General features: G+C 34.9%; 2 protein-coding genes and 1 pseudogene across 2 annotated transcripts; 1 reads left to right on the forward strand and 2 right to left on the reverse strand.

Moving 5' to 3' along the window:
- Positions 1 to 5,189: 5,189 nt before the first annotated feature.
- On the reverse strand, positions 5,190 to 7,249 carry LOC113764197 (polyphenol oxidase, chloroplastic-like). The gene has a single exon (XM_027308288.1). The coding sequence runs from the start codon at positions 7,167 to 7,169 to the stop codon at positions 5,427 to 5,429; it is 1,743 nt and encodes a 580-aa protein (XP_027164089.1). The 5' UTR covers positions 7,170 to 7,249; the 3' UTR covers positions 5,190 to 5,426.
- A 1,678-nt stretch (positions 7,250 to 8,927) lies between these two features.
- Positions 8,928 to 15,889, reverse strand: LOC113756742 (annotated as a pseudogene).
- A 1,053-nt stretch (positions 15,890 to 16,942) lies between these two features.
- On the forward strand, positions 16,943 to 17,344 carry LOC113756754 (cysteine proteinase inhibitor 1-like). Its single transcript, XM_027300294.1, has one exon. The coding sequence runs from the start codon at positions 16,943 to 16,945 to the stop codon at positions 17,342 to 17,344; it is 402 nt and encodes a 133-aa protein (XP_027156095.1).
- The last annotated feature ends 4,068 nt before the right edge of the window (positions 17,345 to 21,412 follow it).

Below are 21,412 nucleotides of genomic sequence, written 5' to 3' on the forward strand. Positions count from 1 at the left end.
CATCCTTCTACTCAGCTTTCTTCATGATTGCTAATACGAGTTCTCTTGAGCTCTCTTTTCCAAATATTGATCTTCTCAAGAATACATGAGAGAAAGCGAAATGGGGACTGCAAATTCTCAACAAACGTGCAGCTAAATTCTAAACGTGAAATAAGAGCTGAGACATAACATGAAAGTAATTCAAAGTGCAAACCAGATGTCGACAAGCTATAAATTAGATTTCGTATTTCCATATAGAGGGGTGTTTTCATGAATGATTATGCAGGTTTGCAATTGGTAATTATCTTATTAAACCAAATACAGCTTATAACAACCAAAGAAACAAGAAAATGAACAGAAATGCATTTATACCAAAACAAAAGCATAGAAGTAAGTACAGAACGGGTAAATGCGCCTTATTCTTTGCGACATAAAGCAAAACAGCTGGTGGGCTTTGCTTTTTTCGAATAAATGTCTCTTAAAGCAGCTGAGTCACTTTCAAGTGGCCTTAATTTCCAGCTATCCACATAATGTGGAACCTGCAGGGACCAAGAAAATGAGGATTCTACAATTTTGAAGGCGTGAATTGCTGAGCAACCTCTGGGGTCGCCATGACAGCAACCTAAAGTACTCAGAACTGATGTAACATACATCTATTGAAAGAATTCCAGCATATCAGGTTCAAAGCATTTAGACAAACTTATAGAGGCCAAAAACTCAAGCCCAATAAAAATCAAAAAATTTAAAAAATGTTCAAGTAAATCATCATAAGATGATGATCTCGTGGTGAAAATCTCTTCAAAATCTTGGAAGTCTCCTGCGTGCGAATTTGCACACAAGCAGAAAATACTCCAGTCTCTGCAGTTGATTCGAATGCGTATGCAGGTGCACCTAAACGACGTAGTTCAACAAAGACTTTTCCTTTCCTTTTTTTTTTCCCAAACAATCTATGGTGGGTATGAAAAAGAAATTGTGATTATAAAATAGCTTTTTAAAATTAAAATACATGAATTCCGCATCTATTAAATTAATTATTTGTTATCCGTATTTGATTTCTGGGAAAGAAGAGGAATGACTTTCAGTTCCTGAAATGGTGGTGTGCTTAAATAGCAAATCATTTATTCTTTTTAATTAACTTTTTATCTTGTATACATTAACTTTTGTAATATAATATTACTCTAAATGTTTCTAAATGATATTCATTTCAGTTTGGCTAACGAGAAAAGAAGGTAAAACTTTTATTTATCCCTTACTCCCTTTTGCTTCTTAAGTCCCACCCTTTCACAGTTACAACAAAAAAAAAAAAATTTGAATCTTAATTAGAAGTGCTTCTTGTTTAAACAGAATTTAGTGAAATGATTTGAAAGCAAAAACTAGTATGCGGATCCTTCCTCTAAATATAAATCTACTAGAAATGGAGATTTTTAGATTGAAATTAGGCACAGAATATTTATTTAACAAGTCCATTTTTATTTTTTTTTGGAAAGTTCATTTTGATTTTTGATACTACAAAGTAAAATGGACTTTCCAAAAGTCTGACTTCCTTGAAAAGCTCATTTCAAGCTGAACTGTACTGTAAGATTTAATGTATAGTATTGTTCTACCAGTGATCTCTTGCTTCTTTTTGACCACTTTTAGCATATTATTATTGATTTGTAGGATCCTTTATTCCGTTAAATTTGCTACTGTTGTCATTGATTGATTTACAGGGAAAAACTTGAGAGTTTAGGATTGAAAGTTTAGATTACAAAGTGTCTAAAACTGAATTTTAAGTTTAAAGGATAAGCAAGAATCTCTCACATTCTGATTTATTGCAGTTTTTTGGGTCTATTGCAATTTATGGACCAACGAGCCAAATGGAATTAGAAGACTGCCAGAGGCATTGCAACTTGAGCCATGAAGTTTGCTCAAAGAGAAAGAGAGAGAGAGAGAGTAAAGAATCGAGGACGTGCATTTCAAAAAATTCAATAGATAGCTAAATTAATCTCGCAACTTGAGGGGTTCTTTTAAATTATCTTGAATTAGAATCAAATATACTCTTCGGGCAAGAAGGGGGAAAAAAAGGGAGAGAGATTATTGCAATTTGAAACAAAATTTTCGCATATCAAAACTCGTAAAAAAAAACATGGTGTAGCTAGGTTGAGCAAAATCTCATGAAGGATCCCAGTTTAAGAATTGAGAAGACAAACAGCTCAAGGAGTAAAGTTAATACCCTTTGTTTATTCTCCACGATGGGAAGTACCTTTCGAAGTTACAATATATGGTTTCGATGAAGAGATAAAGAAAAGGAGAATATCCCACAAAAAGGGCAAAAAGGGGCCGGCAGGGGTTTTCTTTGGGGGCAGGGGTGATGAAGAATAGGAAACTCCCATGCCTAAAGCAGCTAATCAGTGGCCAAGTTGTGAACTATCGAATTGAAAACAACCGGGAGGTGCAGGTGGAGACCATGCACAGCGCTTGTATAGTCGACGAGTCGTACAGATTATTGTTATGATAATCAATTCTTGACAATTGCGTACCTACTCAATAATACTGTTGTATAAAGTTCTCTATGCCAAGAGTTGGTGATTGATCCTTCAAAAAAAAAAAAAAAACGTATATTAATACTTCAATAACTGTATCCCAACTGCTACACTAGATTATTTACTCCCTCAATATGCTAGACAAAAACTGCTACCGGATGGTACAAGGCATCTTCCTTTAGTCAGGAAAAAAAGTGTATAAAAGTTCGAATCTTTCGAGAGCATATATAAAATCCCAAAAACTACCTCAGCTCTTCTGTATCTTATTACTATGTAAAGTTTAATAAAGTTTGAAGCATCATCTACCACAAGGGTTTCTTTTCTTTTCTTTTCTTTTGGTAGGATAGGATCACAAGGGTTGACTTGGAAAATATTCTTAAATCTCATTATTATCTCATCATTAGTCGTTAGAAAGTATAGTTACTTCCACTGTCAAGAGCTTATAATCTACAGCTACATTCATCTGTAAAAACTACACAAATTTGGGTAATTATGTGTGTGGACAAAAAGTTAGGCTAGTAGTTAAATTACTTGTATGTGATGACATGACCTACTATATTATGGACAGCCTCCATGTTTAGACTTTAGGGCAGTCGAGGATAATGCCTGGTTTTTGACCTCTTCTTGTGCCTACTATAGCGGAGAAATTATGGACGTTTAACTTTGAATTCTAGAAGGAAATAATTGACTTAATCTCTTGATTTAGTATCCAATGCTGCAATACTAAAAAGCTACCAACAACAACAACACCATTTTAGTCAATTCTTTTGTCTAATTTTTGGAATCTCTACTTACTATTTCCTTGGAATCCACAAAGACCCCAAAAAAAACACACACACACACACGTTAATTGTGATTTGTGCAGTACATGTATAGATAGCCATGCAGTACAAACAACAAAGTACAACCAATCCTGCATAAATTAGAGCGATTGTGCAGAAAAGACTAAAGAGAAGACGAGGGCTGGGAGCATCATACTTTTCTTTTCACGGTAGGCGATTAGGACTTTTTTCCACCTTCCATCTCAGATGCAGTTGGCACGACTTGTATCAATTGTTAGAGCCACTTACAGGGTAAGACATTCTTATTTGTGGGTTTTCTTTTTTTTTTTTCCTTGTTTTTTCATCTTTTCCATTTCTTTAGGTATTTGTTTACTTTGTTCTAAATCTTCCCATCACTTTCTCTGTGAAAAAAAGTCATTAACGTATCGGGAACGGAGTTACTTAACTTTACTTGGATTAATTAACGATAGAATGTCCTTATGTTTGACTTTATCAGTAGCTCGTCAAGACACGATGCCTAGGCTCCTTGATTTTCCCCATAGAATCTCCTCTTTCACGTGGCATGGTCTTAGCATCTAAATCCCCCAAAGCTTTATAAATTAGAACTAGTACAAAAGATTAACTGGAGGTAGGACAATTCTATTAATGCACGTAAAATATGCCTGTTTGAAAGGTCGTAGATGCCTTGCAAATTGCAAATTGCAAATTTCTATATTTTCAGCGTGGACCAACGACCACGAATGGACAGGAGAGTGGGAGAAAAAAAAAAAGCAAAAAAGGAAACCTTGAAAGTTGGAATCAATACCAAAAGTGCATGCTTGAAACTTGAAAGGTATCCAATCGTGTTTCCTTTGCATCAAGTAAGTAGTCTTGCAATATTAATGAATTGTTAACACGCTTAAATTATTATATTTATAAGTATACGTACTAATAATTATTATCTTATTTTATAATTATATATCTTTTCTATTTAATTGTATTTTTTTAAAGTATTAATAGTACTTGAAATCAATTTTAACGTGTTTCATTTGAGCACTCGTTAAACATATCCGTGATTAAATGCTGACATGCTTAATGCATCGCGTGGTGTCTTTTGCTTATATAGGGATGAGGCCGGCGCAGCCTATGGTTAAGCCATTCCAGCTCTTGCCAAAGCTGTGCAATAGCTCAAGTGTTTTGCTATAATATAAAAAAAGGTAACTTATACGGATGCAAAGTTTTTAGAATTAATTTCACTTTGCATCTCTAAATTTATATCATCTTTTTAATTTGCATTTTAGACTTCGATTTTGAACACTTTGCATTGTAAACTCTTAATTTTACATACTTTATACCGTAAATTCTCCGATTTATCCCATTTAAATCCAATCAATGATTACATTTTTCAAAATTAATGAGATAAAGAACAGTAAAAATTAATGACAATGAACCATTTTGTTCCAACTACGATCCTTTAATTTTTTGACCATTTTTAGCACATTATCCTTCATTTAAATGGTCTCAATTACTAATAGATTATTGACATTTTTTTAATATTATAACTAATCCACTATGATGGATTTTAAACTAACTGATTAAAAAGAACATAAATTATTAGATCGATGAACAGCACTAACCAATCATTTGATCAAGCTCACAAGTCACAACTGTGATATTTTGAACAAATTAAGAACTCACTGATTATTTCTGGTCTTAATGCTTCACCACTATACTAAAGCTTCATTTACAAAGATTTATTGTATGTTTTGGTGCTTCATAATACATAGCCTTGTAGAAATTCATTTGTTCAAAAAAAGGTAAAGGAAAAAAGGGTTAATTAGAAGCTAGTTATCCCTTGCCAATCCGTTAATTTCTGTCACAAAGAATGAAAAATTAGATATCCAAATGGTAACGATCAGATAAAAAATCGGCAAACATTTTTGAGTTTACTTCCATGAACGGCCTCAGATAGGTTTATTCGTTATTATCTGGAATAGTGCCAAAAACAGGAAAAACAAAGTCCAACTATTACATGAAGGATATATCGACGAATCTGCAGAAATCAAAAGCCAAGCCAGGGCAACGATTAAGAAAATCTTGAAAAAAAAAAAACTTCAGCTTTTATTGGCTCCTGGCTGAGCCATGAGCTCCGTGATTAATCAAATCAATCAAGAATAATCTTGATTCCACCAATGGTCACAGCATCAAATCCAACTCGTGGAACCAAAGTCACCATCACATGTTCATCATCTTCAGCATCCAAATCTTCCAAAATCTCAGTCAATGACAGATTCAGATGAGTCTTGATCTTCTTCCCATGCTTATGCTTATGAGGAACATTCACAAAGCTTCCAGCAAACTCGGTATTCTCCGGCGTGCTCTTCGGATCATCTTCATCATTAATGTATATGTCAAACTTGGCAAATGCATCTCTCTCCACTTCAATCTTTTCAATCACCAAAATTTCTTCCTTTTCGTCTTTCTCCTTCTTGCTTCTCTTCTTCTTCGGCCTCTTAACCATGACTTTGATTATCTTGTCCAGCTTTGCTGGGAAGATATCTCTAGGTGAATGGCTATGGTCAGCAGCATTTGCCACCACAAGTTTCTTGACTTTCCTCGCTACCTTTGTCAGGCGGGGCGTTGGACGAGAATTCAACCATGGAGTATCCACAGTTTGATAGCTATACCCAAGCTTGGTTGTGTCCAAACAATCTCGGACTCTTACACGAACCATTTGAGCATTTTCATCATAGAACACGAATGAAGCGTTTAGCCAATCCGTGTCAGTGATATCCTGACGCCTTCCACCCAAAGTTTTCCACAAAGTCCACATTCTATCAATGTTGGAATGATGAGCATAGAAAATAGGGTCTCTACCGGCCGAGTAAAAGTTGCCCATGTCCTCTAGATTAGGCTGAGTTCTGTCACCTGTCCACACGTGGACTGGTCCATGAGGGATGTTTTCAAGTTGACCAGCTCCTGGATCAGGATCATCACCGGCGCGATATGGGCTGCCAAAGAATAGCCGGGGAGTCCTGGAATTCGATACCATTTGGCGGTACATGATAGTGTAATTTTGGGACAATTGCTGGCTATCAGAGATGTTGGAATCGGTTCCATTGAAATCCAAGTCTATCATTGTTGGAGGCTGGTGGCTGCCGTCGCGAAGAGTATCATAGAGTGGAGAAGTAGGGTCAGTGTATATATCAGGCAGACGCATTCCACCTTGAGCATCCCAGTTCCAAAATGGCATGGCAAAAGTTGGATCGTTGATCAACTTTCCCAAGATTCTCTCGTAGAAGTACAAATAGTACCGATGAAATGGAAGGAAAAGCCAAGAGTTGTGAACTTGAAGCTCAAGATTTGGGAATCCAACTTGATCATAGGCTCCATCACAATAAGCACAGTGAACATTTGCCTGTTGTTTGAAACTTCTGGGATCATCATCAGGAAGGGCTTTCATGAGTTGTACTGCCCTCTGAAACTTTGCTATGTATGCTTCATCAACAAGATGAGCAGCTGGTCTAACGCGTAGAGTATTAGATGGTGCAGGAAGCTTGAAATCCACAATGGTGGTTGCCGGCGGAGGGCAGCAATTGGTTGGTGCAGCGCCGGAGGGCAAGTCGGCTGGGCCGCATTTCGAGACATCAGGGCCTTGTATTGGGGCTGCGAGGGCAAAGGGATCAGCGGCAAGACTAGCCGCACCATATAGCCCACCTAAACCGATGAGTACATTTCTCCTAGATGCATTTCTTTCTCCATTTGTGGCTTGGCAAGAAACCTTGAAATGATGGTTACGTTTTTTGGTCGCGGAAATGTGAAAGGTCTTGGCTAGGAAAGGAGAGTAGTGCAAACTGGAAAGGGTGGTGGCAGAAGTGCAGGCAGTGGAAGTTGAAAGAGATGCCATGGTTCCAACTGAGGTGTAATCTTATGGTCATTCTACCCATATTTATAGCATATTAGTGTAGCAATACTGGTTCATTCATGCACAGCCTGTAATGGGACTTTTCTCCTCGGGCTGGTTTCCCTAGTTGACAAAGATAAACAAGTAATCTATAAAATCACGTGGGATGAACTAACTTAGCAAAGGAAGTTTCCTAAGCCAATTTTTCCAATTTTCTTTGTATCTGGGAAAAGAAGAAAAACAAAAGAAATAAAAGTGAGAAAATCAGGGTACATGTTCACAAAGAAACTTCTGGCTTTAGATCTTACTTTAACTAGTTGTTGACCGAAAACGGATTTGGTACAAATCTGATTCATACAAAATGTGAACACTCCATTTTTATTTTTTTTTTGGATTCCTGTCTAATTTCTTGGAATAGAAGTAGAAAGTGGACACATATAGGCTCTTTTAATTTGACTATTATTGCGTATAAGCATAGTATTTTAATTAGTGATTAAGCAGCCCGGGCTGCTAGTGCTTGCAGAGTATGCTGCTATATATGACCGTAAGGAAAGAAAAAAAAATCAAAGCACGCAAGAGATATTATAATTAATAACATAACTGTGGTGATTGACGTAAGGACTACCAAAACCTCTAGTTATTTATTTAGTGATATCAACAATCGGTGATTAGTTTCACCAAAACCTTTGTTTTTCTAGGTCTGATAATATCAATTTTAAACAGTTAATGACAAGAAAAAATTTGTCATCAAGATGTGGTGCTAAGTGGAACTATGACAATTAATTGCGTAATGCGTCAGTATCTCATCTAAGGGTTTTGATTTAATTATGTATTTTTATAAATTTATTCTTTGGATCGAATGGCTTTTGACTGATTATTGTTGGTTTAATTAATGCACAAAGGGAAAAACTTCCACAGCCAGCAGTGACCACCCTACCAGTTTTCTGTCTATTCAGATCTTTCAAGTTGTAGTCAATGAGAATTATATGTTATATTATCTTTTAAAAGATAAATTAAGTAATTTATTGGATGTGCATTGAACTTAGTGAAACTACTTGTTTAATTTATATTCTCCAGTCAAGATCTGATCTGAATTGGGTTTTTTTTTTCTTCTCTTTTCTTTTCTTTTCCACCTACCCTTAATTCAAATGAGTCGGATCAGACTCACCTTCACGACTATCATTGTTATCAATTTATTTTGCATTTGCACGTTAGCTTCCTCCGGCCATTCACTATTTGAATCTCAATACGGTGCCATGCAAGTTTTTTCAATTAGGTGGAGGGCAAATATAAAGATCCTCAAAAACTGAATGAAGTTCTTTTTTCTTGTTTTTTGGGAAGTATTATGACAACGTAAAAAACAAAAAACCGATGTCAGAATTGTTCTTGGCAATATTCGGCTTGTTTATGATTTTTTTAAAAATATTTTTAGAATTGGAGCTTAGTTGTTTGTAGAAAGAGCTGAAAAGAGAATTACTTTCTCAAAGCAGTAAAATGCTGACAACATTTTCTAATGGAAGCTTATTTGAGCAATTTCGTGATGTTTAAGTATACTCTTTTCTCAAAATTCATATCCGTCACTTGTTGCTTACGAAAAGGAGAAAAAATGCCCTTTGACTAAGTGAAAGTAAAGGCGCAATTTCAACTCCATTAAAGAAAAAATACTCACGGAACGAGGCTGGTCAGAAACGTTGTTATTCAATACAGTAGAATCACATAATTCAGAATATTAATACACATTTCTTCGCAGCTATTAATTATTCAAAGCACAACAATCTTGATACCACCTATTGTCAAAGCATCACAACCGCTACGTGGAATTAAAGTTACCAACACATGATCATCTTCTTCAGCATCCAAATCTTCCAAAATCTCTGTTATGACCAACTTCACTTCAGTCTTGATCTTCTTCCCATGATTATGCCTATGTGGAACGTTCAAAAAGCTCCCGGCAAATTCAGTCTTTTCCGGCCCGCTCTTGATGGCGTCCTCGTCATTAATAAACACGTCAAACTTGGCAAATACATCCCTCTCCACTTCAATCTTTTCAATAATCAAAACTTCCTCTTTCTCCTCTTTCACCTTCTTTTTCCTCTTCGTCTTTGGCCTCTTAACCATAACCTTCACTGCCTTCTCTAGCCTTACTGGGAAGACATCTTTATCCATTTGCGTGTCCGCTGCATTTGCCACCCCAAGCTTCTTTATCTTCCTCGAAACTCTGGTTAGACGAGGGGTAGGAAGAGAATTCAACCATGGATTATCCACGGCTTGATATGTATAACCAAGCTTGGTGGTGTCCAAACAGTCGCGAACTTTTACGCGGACCATTTCAGCATTTTCATCGTAGAAGAGAAATGATGCATCAATCTAATCAGGATCTGTGATATCTTGCCGCCTTCCTCCAAGAGTTTTCCATACATTCCATAGCCTATCCAGATTGGAGTGATGAGCATAGAACATGGGGTCTCGAGCAGCCGAATAAAAGTTCCCCATATCCTCCCCATTAGGTTGATTTCTGTCGCCAGTCCATACATGAACTGATCCATGAGGGATGTTCTCAAGCGAACCGGCTCCGGGGTCAGGATCATCACCAGCCCGATAAGGGCTGCCAAAAAAGAGCCTGGCAGTCCTGGAATTCACCATCATTTGTCTGTACATGGTTATCAAGTTTTGAGACACTTGTAATTGATCATCAATAGAAGTGTCAAAGCCATTGTAGTTCAAGTCAATTATTGTTGGTGGCTGATGATTGGTGTCGCGAAGACTATCATAGAGTGGAGAATCAGGGTCAGAATAGAATCCAGGTAATTGCATCCCATCAGAATTGTCCCAGTTCCAAAATGGTATGGCGAAATTTGGATCATTAATGAGGCTTCCCAAGATTTTCTCGAAGAAGTATAAGTAACACCGATGAAATGGGAAGGAGAGCCATGAGTTGTGTACTTGAAGTTCAAGATTTGGAAATCCAACTTGATTATAAGCACCATCACAGTAGGCACAATGTACCTTGGCTTGTTGATTGAAACTTCCTGGATCATCGTCAGGAAGGGCTTTCATCCGTTGTATGGGGTCTGCAAACTTCGCTATGTATTCGCCGTCGACTAGGTGAGCAGCAGGCCTAACACGCAGGAATACGAGCTCTACTTATTGACCACAGCTCTATTGAGCTCGCATTCCGCGAATGCGAGCTTAAGTATAATTTAATTTTTTTTGCTTTTTTTTTTGGGAGCTAGAGAATTTTTTCCAGAAAATAGTAAGAGCTAAATGCGAGCTCCTAAATGTTTTTTTTTTAAATTCTTCAAATAGCTCGCATTTGATAAATTTGACCTCCAAAAATGGTATTTAATTTTTTTGTTAGATTTCGCATTTATAAGTATGACTTTCAGAAAATTAAATTCAAACTTGCCAGAAAAAAAAATTTAAAATGAAATTTACGAGCTCCCAAAAAAATGTAAAATTAACTGTAAATGTTGTTTGTTTTGTAGAATTTGCCTTTACTAAAATGCTATCGGTAGTAAAATCTTATTTTAAAAGCTCTACTAAAATCTTATATTTCGGAGAAATGTTAGAGAAATGTTATTTAAAAATCTGTAATTAGCAGAGGAATAAATTTTTTTATTTTAAAACTTGCACGTGCCTAAAGTCATCAAATATGTGCTCTAAAAAAAATCATATTTCTTTTATATTAAAAAAAATTGGTAATTGTACGGTTATTATAATACATTTAAATGGTGGAAAAAGTACACATGCATAGTTCTTTCTATCTATTTCATATATCAATGTAAAAATAGAATGAAATTGTTAACATGTAAGGTGTTGACTATATTTTATGAAAAAATACTAACTTTTTTTCCTTTTTTATGAAATAAATTTTTTTTATCAAATTCTAATTTTCCTTTGTTATTAATGAATCGTATTTATTTGTTGACACCGATGAATATTAGTTATAAGAATGTAATAGTTAATAGTCATTAATATCTGTTACAATTTCAACTGTAATTTTAGAAATTTCATAACGCAATGTTATTTTAAAAAATTATATAAGTTATTTTTATGAAGTGCATGTTATTTGTTTGGTAGTTGAAAAGGAAAAGAAAAAGAAATTTCTCGGAAAGCTCACTGCAGTGACCTCGCATTCCCGGAATGCGAACACCCCATTTGTAGAAAAACCTGCAAAAATCGCCCCAATTGTAGAATGACTTTTTTTTTTCATCATAAACTAAGAATTCACCCTGAAAGGGGAATAATCCATGCTGGAACAGGTGGAGGAAGGATAGGTGGCACTGATGCTGGTGAGAGGTGTAAGAGAAGCCATGATTTGAAAGTGTAATTCTTGACAACTACTGGAGTTCGGAGCTCTATTTATAGTGGTCTAAATTCATAAGCTGAGATTTTGATATGCAGGCATTCATAGTTGGCCATAATTAAACTATTGTAATCCTCGTTAGTTGAGATTAACTGGCTTTTAGATGAAGTTTTCTTCATAATTTTCTTGCTTGTCAATGCCGTTAAGCCGTTAATGACTATATACACATATCCTTAAATTAATTCGTCTTACTTCTCCAAAGTCCAATCTTCTCAGTCCATGCATGGCGGGAACATGCATGCTAGTATGCTACGTTACTGTGACCTTAGTTTACAAGTCATAACCTCCAAAAATCCAGCAAAGTAACTTGATCAGCTTGTTATTGCTTATTCAAAATTCCTTGCTGAGATATGTAATATGTTGTTACCCATGCTATATCAATACAAAAGAGTAAATTGTCTAGTCAACCCGTATACTTTTAAGATTAATTTTCTATACATTTTAATCATTGGATACATGACACATAATTCAAATTTTAATTTGAAACTCAAGTTTTGTAAATGTGTTATACATCCAACCATAATAGTGTCTAAAATTTCAGTATATATAAAATTTACTTATACTTTTAACCCTTACACTATATTATATATCATTTAAGCTCTTAAACAAGTTAATCTGTAAGTTTTTGACTATTTTGTCAATTTTTACTATTTGACATAATGAAATGCAGGGACAAAATTGTCGCTTCACACAAAACAAACTGCGAGAAGATGAGTAAAAGGATCGTCCTACCATATTTCTTGTCATTCTTACTAAATCTTATAAAAGTTAAGGCTAAAGGGTAGGAGAACCCACAAGAAAGAAAAGGAAAAAGTGCCAAAGCTCACCGTCCCATCAGTTTTTTATGGAGGGACTGTCCTTCCATTCCATTAGCTCAAAAAATAGAAATTGATAGCAAAGCCGAAAGCTTACACATTAACTTGTCTAAGAGTTTAATCAATACATAGTAGTTTAGGGGTCAAAAATATATAAAAGTAATAGTTTAGGAGTCAGTTGTGCAATTTACTGATTACAATAGGCAAATGTTCTCATATAAAAATATAAAATATAGTAAAGTTCAAGGGTGGGTGAACCTTAATTTATCAGAATTCAAGGGTACATATTGAGGAAGGCCTCCCTCCAAAAATTTAGAAACTATGGCATGGTCCAATTCTCAAATGATTTTGAATAACAATCTTATTTTCTGATTCCAAAATATTGCATTAATTTTTCTGTTCTCAATTGTTTCTCATTTTCAAAAACAAAATCAGAGGCTAAAATTATCCATTTTGCCGCCTAGTTTTCATTTTTCAACATTTCTGCTGGCAGGATGGAGAAGGTGAAGAGGGACAAGAATAGCAATGATGACGACTGTATATTAAGTTTGGAGCTAATATATTTGGTTGTCTAATTCATAGGCTGAGACTTTGAGAGTACTTGAAAATATTCCAGATGAAGCTTTCCTTCTTAAGTTTCATGCTTCTCAAATTTCAAGATCTTCATACCACATTCATGCACGGCCAGAGTACAAGGCTTCAATCTGAACGATTACAAGCTAGCCATAACCTCCATAGATCCACCCTACAAGTTGATCAGCTGGTAAAGAAGTACCTAGCTTCCCTGATTCCTTGGCACGTTGTATATTGCTTGCCATATACCGAACGTACCTTCGGCAGCCTCACAGATCTGCGACATTAACAAGAAGATCCAACAGTTGATTAGTTTTCACTCATGTGTTCTCCCCACTTGTTCCAAAGAGCTAAGTACTTTAAATAAATATTTGATTAATATAGTATCTTGCAGCAAGTCATGAAATTAAGCCTTCACAGATGCAGTTTATCTATTGGTTGGCAAGCTTTCAATCAACAAGAGGGAGAACAAGTTTCTTTAATTCCCATTTTTTATCCTATTTTAGGTGATTTGTATCTTTAATCCCCATTTGATTTTTAATTTACTTAAGATTTTCTTTTAACCGAGTTCTTTTCCTGAGTAATGAGCATGTATTCAAGAACTTACTTGGCCATGCATCTTTTTCATGTATCTTTTCCACATTCTAAACCACTTGTCCCCTAAACCTTAATTACTGATGATTTTGAATATTCTTGTGGAGCTCAAGTAATTTAGAAATTGAGATAAGCAACTATAAGTATTCGTGTATTTGGAATTTGAAAGTAAATTTTAGAAGTTTGATCGAGTCTTAAGCGACTTGGTCGAACAAGAGTATTGAACCTGTCATAGCTATTTGGAAAAAAAAAAAAATTTGTGGATGTAAGTGCAATAAAGTTTGTACAAGAGGAAAAAAGAAAGAAAAAACCTCATTTACATAAATAAAAAAAAACCACCAACTATTTACGTAGCTAAAGCATTGAAATAATAATTCCCATTCCAAAGCCAGGTCCCAACTCTGCTTAGTCATAGGTACCTTATTCCATCTGTGTACTGCATGCTGAACCTCATCCACTATGACTGCCAAAATGCCATATAGAGTGTATGCTGCATTTTGACTCTGGCAGATTTTATAAGCTGTCGCTGTAAAAAGCAAACGTTTGAGTCCGTCAGCAAAGGAGGTAGATTTCCAACGATGAACTTTTCCAACTCTTCATCTAACAAATAGTTCCCTCTGAAAGTTAGGAACATAGCCTGCACTTTCTCCCAAATGCCATGCGTGGCTTTGCATTGAAAGAAAAGATGTTATATGGACTCTTCAGCTTGCAAGCAAAACAAGCCGTTACTTTCCTGCAAAACTATACCCCATCTCTGCGCAGCATATCAAATGTATTTAGTCGTTTCTTTTATAACGGCCATAAAATGAAAGAAAGCCGAGGAACACAGCTTCTTTGTTGGCATATTAAATCAAGGTTCAAAATTAGAAATTTTCATGTTATTATTTAGTAGTGTTTTAATCAAGTTAGGGTTTTAGCAATTCTACTGGAGTCAAGTTATAGTAGTTTTATTGTTTAAAAATTAATATCTCATTAGGAGTCGTCTAATCTATAAATAAGTGTGTTTAGTTGAGAAGAGTGAATGATTGAAAGTCTTATTCTTATGATCTGATTAATAGATTATCGGTGGTATTATTCCTCTTCTCTCACACATATTTATATGTGTGTAAATTACCTCCCCATATATATATATTAATTTTATGAAATATATCTCCTATATATTTTTAGTGAATTTTTTGAGTTCTACATTCTTTTCCAAACTAAAGGATACCATGACACTAGAGGTGTCAAAATGGGTGATTTGGACGGATTTGGGTAAGTTGAAATAGGTAATGGGTATAAGTGAGTCAATTCATTTATACCCATTTAATTAAATGGATAAGTCAAAAAATGAGTTGGGTAACCCAATTACCCATTTATAACCCATTTATTTTAATTTTTTGTAAACTCAGTTAAATTCATTTTTGCAAACTAAATTATCAATTTATATCAACCTTTGCACCCATCATTAGTTTTAAATATTTATTTATAATACTCAATAAGCCTAATTACCAATTTTTTCCCATCCGTTCTCTATGTCGCAAAATTACATACTATTTAATAATTGAACAATAAGAATATAAAAATTTGAACTAAGTACTATGAAAGTTAACATAAAAACTTAATCCAAACATTTTGGACCCCTAGCATTTTTTGATGTGTAAATTTAAAATTTCATTTTAGAAAGGTAGGAAAAATGGTTAAAACTTGTCATAAATTGGTAATGCTGAAAATTGAACAAGTTAACAAACTACGAGAAAATAAAATCATAAGATAAAATCAACAAATAATAATAATAATGAAACAAAAGTAGTTAACATCATGACAAAATGAAAATAAAAAAAAATTAAAGAGGATATCTATTTGTGTCAAAAATGCATCAAATATTTGTTAAGGTTGAAAAATAAACTATTCCAGTATATACAAGGGTTTAGCAATGCATGAAAGTCTCTAACAATGAGTTCAATAATCAAACGTAGGCCTCAAATTTTTTCTGAATAGGTAAGGAAAGAGAGGAGATTTGGGGGAAAATAATTTTAAATGGATTAATTGGGTTTAATAGGTTACCCAATAATACTCATTTAATAAATGAGTATTATTGGATAACTCATTTATACGCATATGCAAAAATTAAAGATATCCATATCCATCTATTCATAGGCGAATATTGATAAATTTATTAAATGAATTTGTTTGCCACTTCTACCGAACACTTTACTATGTGATCGCCTAGACCACTTGAGAGTAGATTTAATAGTGGAATTAGCAGAAGCATGCCCAATAAGTGCCATCTTCCTGATCAGGTAAAGGCACTCAGGAGTAGCTTCCATTAATTCCTTTACTTCTTGATCAGGCAAAGCCACATCATAGATTGCTAGGCTGAGGTATGGACTCATAAATAAACCGGTAAAAAAGAAGAAAAAGAAGAAGAAGAACTGAGAGAGAGAGATTTGAAGTTTTGGCTTGTCACCAATCCTCATAACATTAGTTAAGTAAGACATGAGTAATTGTTCTTTTGGAAACGTAAAATTAAATTAACTTACTGTCTAAATGCAAGAAAGCATAATAAAAGTATATGTGCTAACCACACATGATACCCATAATAAAATGCTTTAAATTTCATTACTTGGTGAAAGATAACACAAACAAGAACTTAGAAACAATGGACGAAAGTACTAAATGGACAACTAAGGGAAATAAATGAAAGAAAATGCACAACTAGTCCCCTGCATTGCACTTTTTTTTAGTTGCTCACAGATTTTTCATCTACCTTCATCCTCAAAATGTTCAATACACAAGTTAGGCTGCGTTGTGATAGTTGCTTCTGGACTTGATTTCAAACAAGTTTCATTGTCAATGTATTTTAATAAGTTACTTGAAAACTCACAATGTCCAAACACAGCTTAAGTTGTTTGTTCAAATTTAATTTAGAACCACTTTTTTTTTCTTGCCTGAATTGGTCCCACTCCCATCACAGGCTAGTAAGTTGAGGTCTAATAATGAAAATGTACCTCTTCTTCTCCAACAAAGATATGTATGCATATCATTCAGGACCAAATTGTTTCTCTTCAAATATGCGAGGATCAATTGCATGAAAATTTTGCATGTGAGGTGCTAAAAAATAATGCGAGGACAAATGTGCAAGCATTCCCAATGTAAATTCTATTCATAAGAAATTTATTGTGAGTAACTGAAGAAAAAACATTTAATAGCTCATTAAACAGCATAACGTATATCCACATCTCATAAAAACCATCCATTACTACTCAATTTTCTCAAGTGCTGTTTAATGTGGATTTTTAACTCAACCCCGTCTAGATACGTTAAATTAAAGGCTTATATTGGATCACAAGTACCAGATATAAAGGTAAGCACAAACCTTCATTTGCAGACATCCTATAAAATTGGAACATAATTCTCCTACCACATATCCAGAAAACACACCAAAAATGGCTCTTAATCTTCACCCTCTCCTCCTCACAATCCTAGTACTACCGGTGGTCTTCCCTTTCTCAGAAGCCTACAGACCAGTCGAAGTAGGCAGGAACCCGATTAATGTAAACGACCCTCATGTAATAGAGATTGCAAAATTTGCAATAAGTTGGCGCAATGCTGTATCCTCTACCCGTTTCCAGTTTCGAAAAGTGATCAAAGGAGAGCGACAAGTTGCTCCAGGAGTTACGGGCGTTAACTACAATCTTGTTATCTTGGCGAAGGCAGCAGATGCTCCCCTTTACTGTGAGGTTGCTGTTTTTGACAGAGAATGGGAGAATCTTAGGATACTCACTTCCTTCAGAGAAATCCCTGCTGGTGATGCATTGGCGCCCGCATTGGCACCGGGAAGTTGGTGAATGGAGATATATGATGGGGAGAAAATTACTATACAAGGAATGGAAATGACTTGTACATCAGGACACTTGTATGGTAATTTCTAAGAAAAAAATAAACTTATATATGGATTTCTCTACATTATAGTAAAGCAGTCTAGCAATGCTTCAATTTCATATGGACCATATTGTTACAATCTTTATAAAAAAATAAAAAAAAATTCTTTCTTAAGGTGTATTTTGTACATGGTGGTTAGCAAATTATGAATTTTATTGACATGACAATCTAGAGAAAACGAAAAACTGCAAACAATTCAAGAAATCAAAGTTATTATCTGCAAAAGTACGTTAATCCCTTTGTTGGGAAAAGAAACCGGTTAGAAAGAAAAAAAATGGTTATTTAATTCTGTGAGTAACGCTTAGGGTTATAAGTTCTTCGACATAAGGTACAAGCATTATCTGATAAAATGTATACTCAAATTTTGAGCCCTATAGAGAAATAAGGAATATTAATGGTGACAACTTCCAAAGTTAAAAGGGAAACATCTCAAACTGATCAGGCTTTTATTTTTTTAACCTTTTGTTTTACCATCCCACCCCTTTTTGTATCCTTCTTATCTCCAATTGTTAGACACAATATTCAAATCTTGAACCTAATAGTAAAGAAATCTCAAATTGAGTAGCTTGATTTATTATGTCAATAAAAATGTTACAATGCCAACTTTGGTCAAGCGAATAATGTAGATTCCCTTTTAATGTAATGAACCTAGTGGGAAGCTTAATTTACCGGTAGGGGTGATTGAAGGCGCGGCCGAAAATTACATGTAATTAATTATGCTAGTAACTTATTGAGATTTGAGAATCTAGTGACTATGGTGAAGAAAAAATTTATTCTTTCTTTAAAAGAGACCTATTAAAACAATGTTGAGCTCGTTAATCTTGAATCTCATGCTTAGTTTCGTCCCCCTATTTCAAATTCTTGACTCTACCACAAACTAGTTAGAAGAATAAGAGATTGGTATGAAGGTGAGATTGAAGAGGTAGGTCAATTACAAAACTTAAAATAAATTTTTACGTTATTATATGTACAATTATGTATTGTATACTTCATTATAGAAATAACATACATATTTATTTATGTACAAAATTATTCAGGGCAAGCTTTAATTCAACTGAGGTCAATGACGTCCAAGCTCAGCTTAAAATATAATCAGTCCTCATTTTTATGCCCAAATTGTACCCATGCAGTTAAATATGAGGTTCGGCCTAATTTTTTCGGCCCAGCTGGCCCACTAACCATTCTTCTTGTAGAGATGCGTTCTGTCTCTGGGTTGGCAAATATGCACGCTGATTCAGAAAACTTGTAATATCCGATCTAATTTGGTATGAAAAGTAGGGTATCTGATGTGTATTATTTGATCGGTTAAAAGAGGGTTGGATATCTACTTATATGTAAAACTGGTTAAGGTCACAAGATTGAGAACCCATAGGTATCCTATCCGCCCCGCACATATATATATATATATATATATATATATATTTTATACATATACTACAAAAATATTTTATTGAACAAATTATACTACAAATATGAGAGGTTATAGTTTGTTTCTAAAATTCATTTGTAAAGGTTATAATTTTATATTTTTCAAAAAAGATTTTAATAAATGTGGAAGATATATTTTAAAAAAAGTACCACTTATTTCAAATTTTCATTAAGTTGAATTCTTTTGAATTCTTTTCCTTTTTCTTGTGATCTCTTTGCATGTTTGTTTATTGGTAGGAGATTTTTTTGAGAAAAAAAAAATCTTTGTTGAGCTTTAGATGATTATGTAAAGTACAAAATTAAATTAGCATACATAATAAAACGATAAATGATCAGCAAGGCAAGGTGGGGCTGGCGAGGTAGGTCCGGTTGACTCGACCCTCTTTCAGCAGCTATTCTTTTTTTTTTTTGTCGAAACGATAGAATTCCTATAATCTAAGCTAGCTTATTCTAGGGGGGAGGGGGGAGGGGACTCGATGTGAGTAGAAACTCCATCGAAGTTGATCAATGAAGACCGTCACATAATGTGACAAATTTTGTGGGAGGTAAGGTTCGAACCCTTGACCTCCCGCACCACCAAGCCTAAGAAGGCTTGGGATGACCACTGGACCAAAGGCCCAGTGGCTTTTCAGCAGCTATTCGATAATCAGATACTTACTAACTAGGTACTCTGCCCTGACGCTATGCGTCAGGTAGTTAGGACCTGGTATTTTATTAGAATGAGTATGAGATTAAAAAATTGGAGGGCAGAAAGAATTATTCAACTGACAGAAAAAGCCAGCAGGAAAATGTTAGGTCGTGGCGGTGGTTTGCATTGGTGTTAGCCAGATGTTGTTTGCATGCCTTTGCAGTATCTAGTTTCTAATTTACCTGAGTAGAATTGCTACTTGTATTTCATGCGTTGATTGTGTCAGGAAAGGATTGCCAAGTAGTGCTGATTTTCTTTGTACGTGGCCAATTTCCTGCTACTACATAAGAGGATCATTGTTTTTGGGAGTGAATATGTGTGATATATTTTTGGTTTGTTAGGCAGTAATTTTATTTGCAAAGTGTGCTTTTTTTTAGTTGGATGGAGTCGCAGTGTGTTAGTGTTTGCGGATTGAGTGATCGAATTCGGGGATGGATTGCTAAGTTAATTGTCATGGAAAAAAGTATATTTCAGCGACCTCGCAATTCTAGTTGAATTTTTTCCGAGTTGTTTTTTGCTGATGCTTCTGTAAGGGTTTCTTAGACTTGTTTTCGTAAGTTTTATTGTGTTTTTGTTTTTTTCATATTGGTAGTAGCTATCTCTTTTTTTTTCAGGGTGATACAATTCAGGGAGTAACATATTTATCTAATCTTGGATGCTATGGATTGTGCACTCAATTTTGCCAAGATCTATCTAGCCCTTTTTTGCCAATTAACACGAGGAAATGCAGCAGATTGAGAGAGTCCCAAACTGAGATAGTCTTCACTGCTTCATGCTAAAGCACTACTACGTGGGCTGATAATCACCATAGAGACATTCAATCAATTGGAAATATCCCAAAGGAATAACATGCAATAGAATCAATCTCAATAAAGTAAGACAATCTAGTCACATAAAGATAACAAGCCACTCTAAAGATCCTTATCAGCAATATAAACTTAAACTAAATGAAACAGAACTTTGAAACAGACAAACCTAACATCGCAATAGACACAATTTAGCAAAAAAATTCAATTATTTATTACCTAAAACCATCTATTGGGGAAGCTTCAAATGCTTGAGACATGGCTTAGTACAATGGATATCTTTGACTTATCTTACATCAGAAACATTGCTAAGCTTAGATCAATGATATAGAAGTCAAAAGCATAACTATGATACAAAAGTAAAGCAACTAAAAAAGAGAAAGCATGACTTATATACGAACATCAAACATCCAATTTGCACCCAATGAGCAGTCATGAGTAGTAATCTGCATGAGTAGAAAATTTGCAACTAATGAATAGTAATGAGTAGCAAATGCAAATTTGCCACCAAAAATCAATCCCAGTTCAAAAATATCCGTGAGATAAACAAAGCATAATCCAATGCTCAGGCTCCACGAGAATTGAAAGGAAAGAATCCGAAGTACAACATACAAAATACCAGCCAGATTCTAATTCATATAAACTTCAACATGATTGAAGAACACACATGCATGACAATCAACAATAGCAGAATAATACAAGACCAATTATACCTCATATCTAGCATAAGATCAGTTCAAAGTACCGGAGATTAGGAGAGAGTCCCAAAACTGAGACTGATAGGCATTAAGTCTCATAGGATGCAGAGAAAGGGATTGAATCAGTAAAATCAAATTGGCCTTGGTGGAGGGAAATGGATATAAGACAGGCATATGAAAAATAAAAAGGGATTGAATCAACAAAACCAAATTGCCCTTGGTGAAGGAGATGGATATAAGGTGGGTATATGGCAAACAAAACTGATGAGGTTGGTACTTCAAACTCTGCCAGTCATAGGAGAATCAAAGATCCGATTTTGCATTTGCTAGGGGATTTAGATAGAAGACAGTAGA

Source organism: Coffea eugenioides, chromosome 2, assembly GCF_003713205.1.
Source record: "Coffea eugenioides isolate CCC68of chromosome 2, Ceug_1.0, whole genome shotgun sequence".
Lineage (NCBI taxonomy): Eukaryota > Viridiplantae > Streptophyta > Magnoliopsida > Gentianales > Rubiaceae > Coffea > Coffea eugenioides.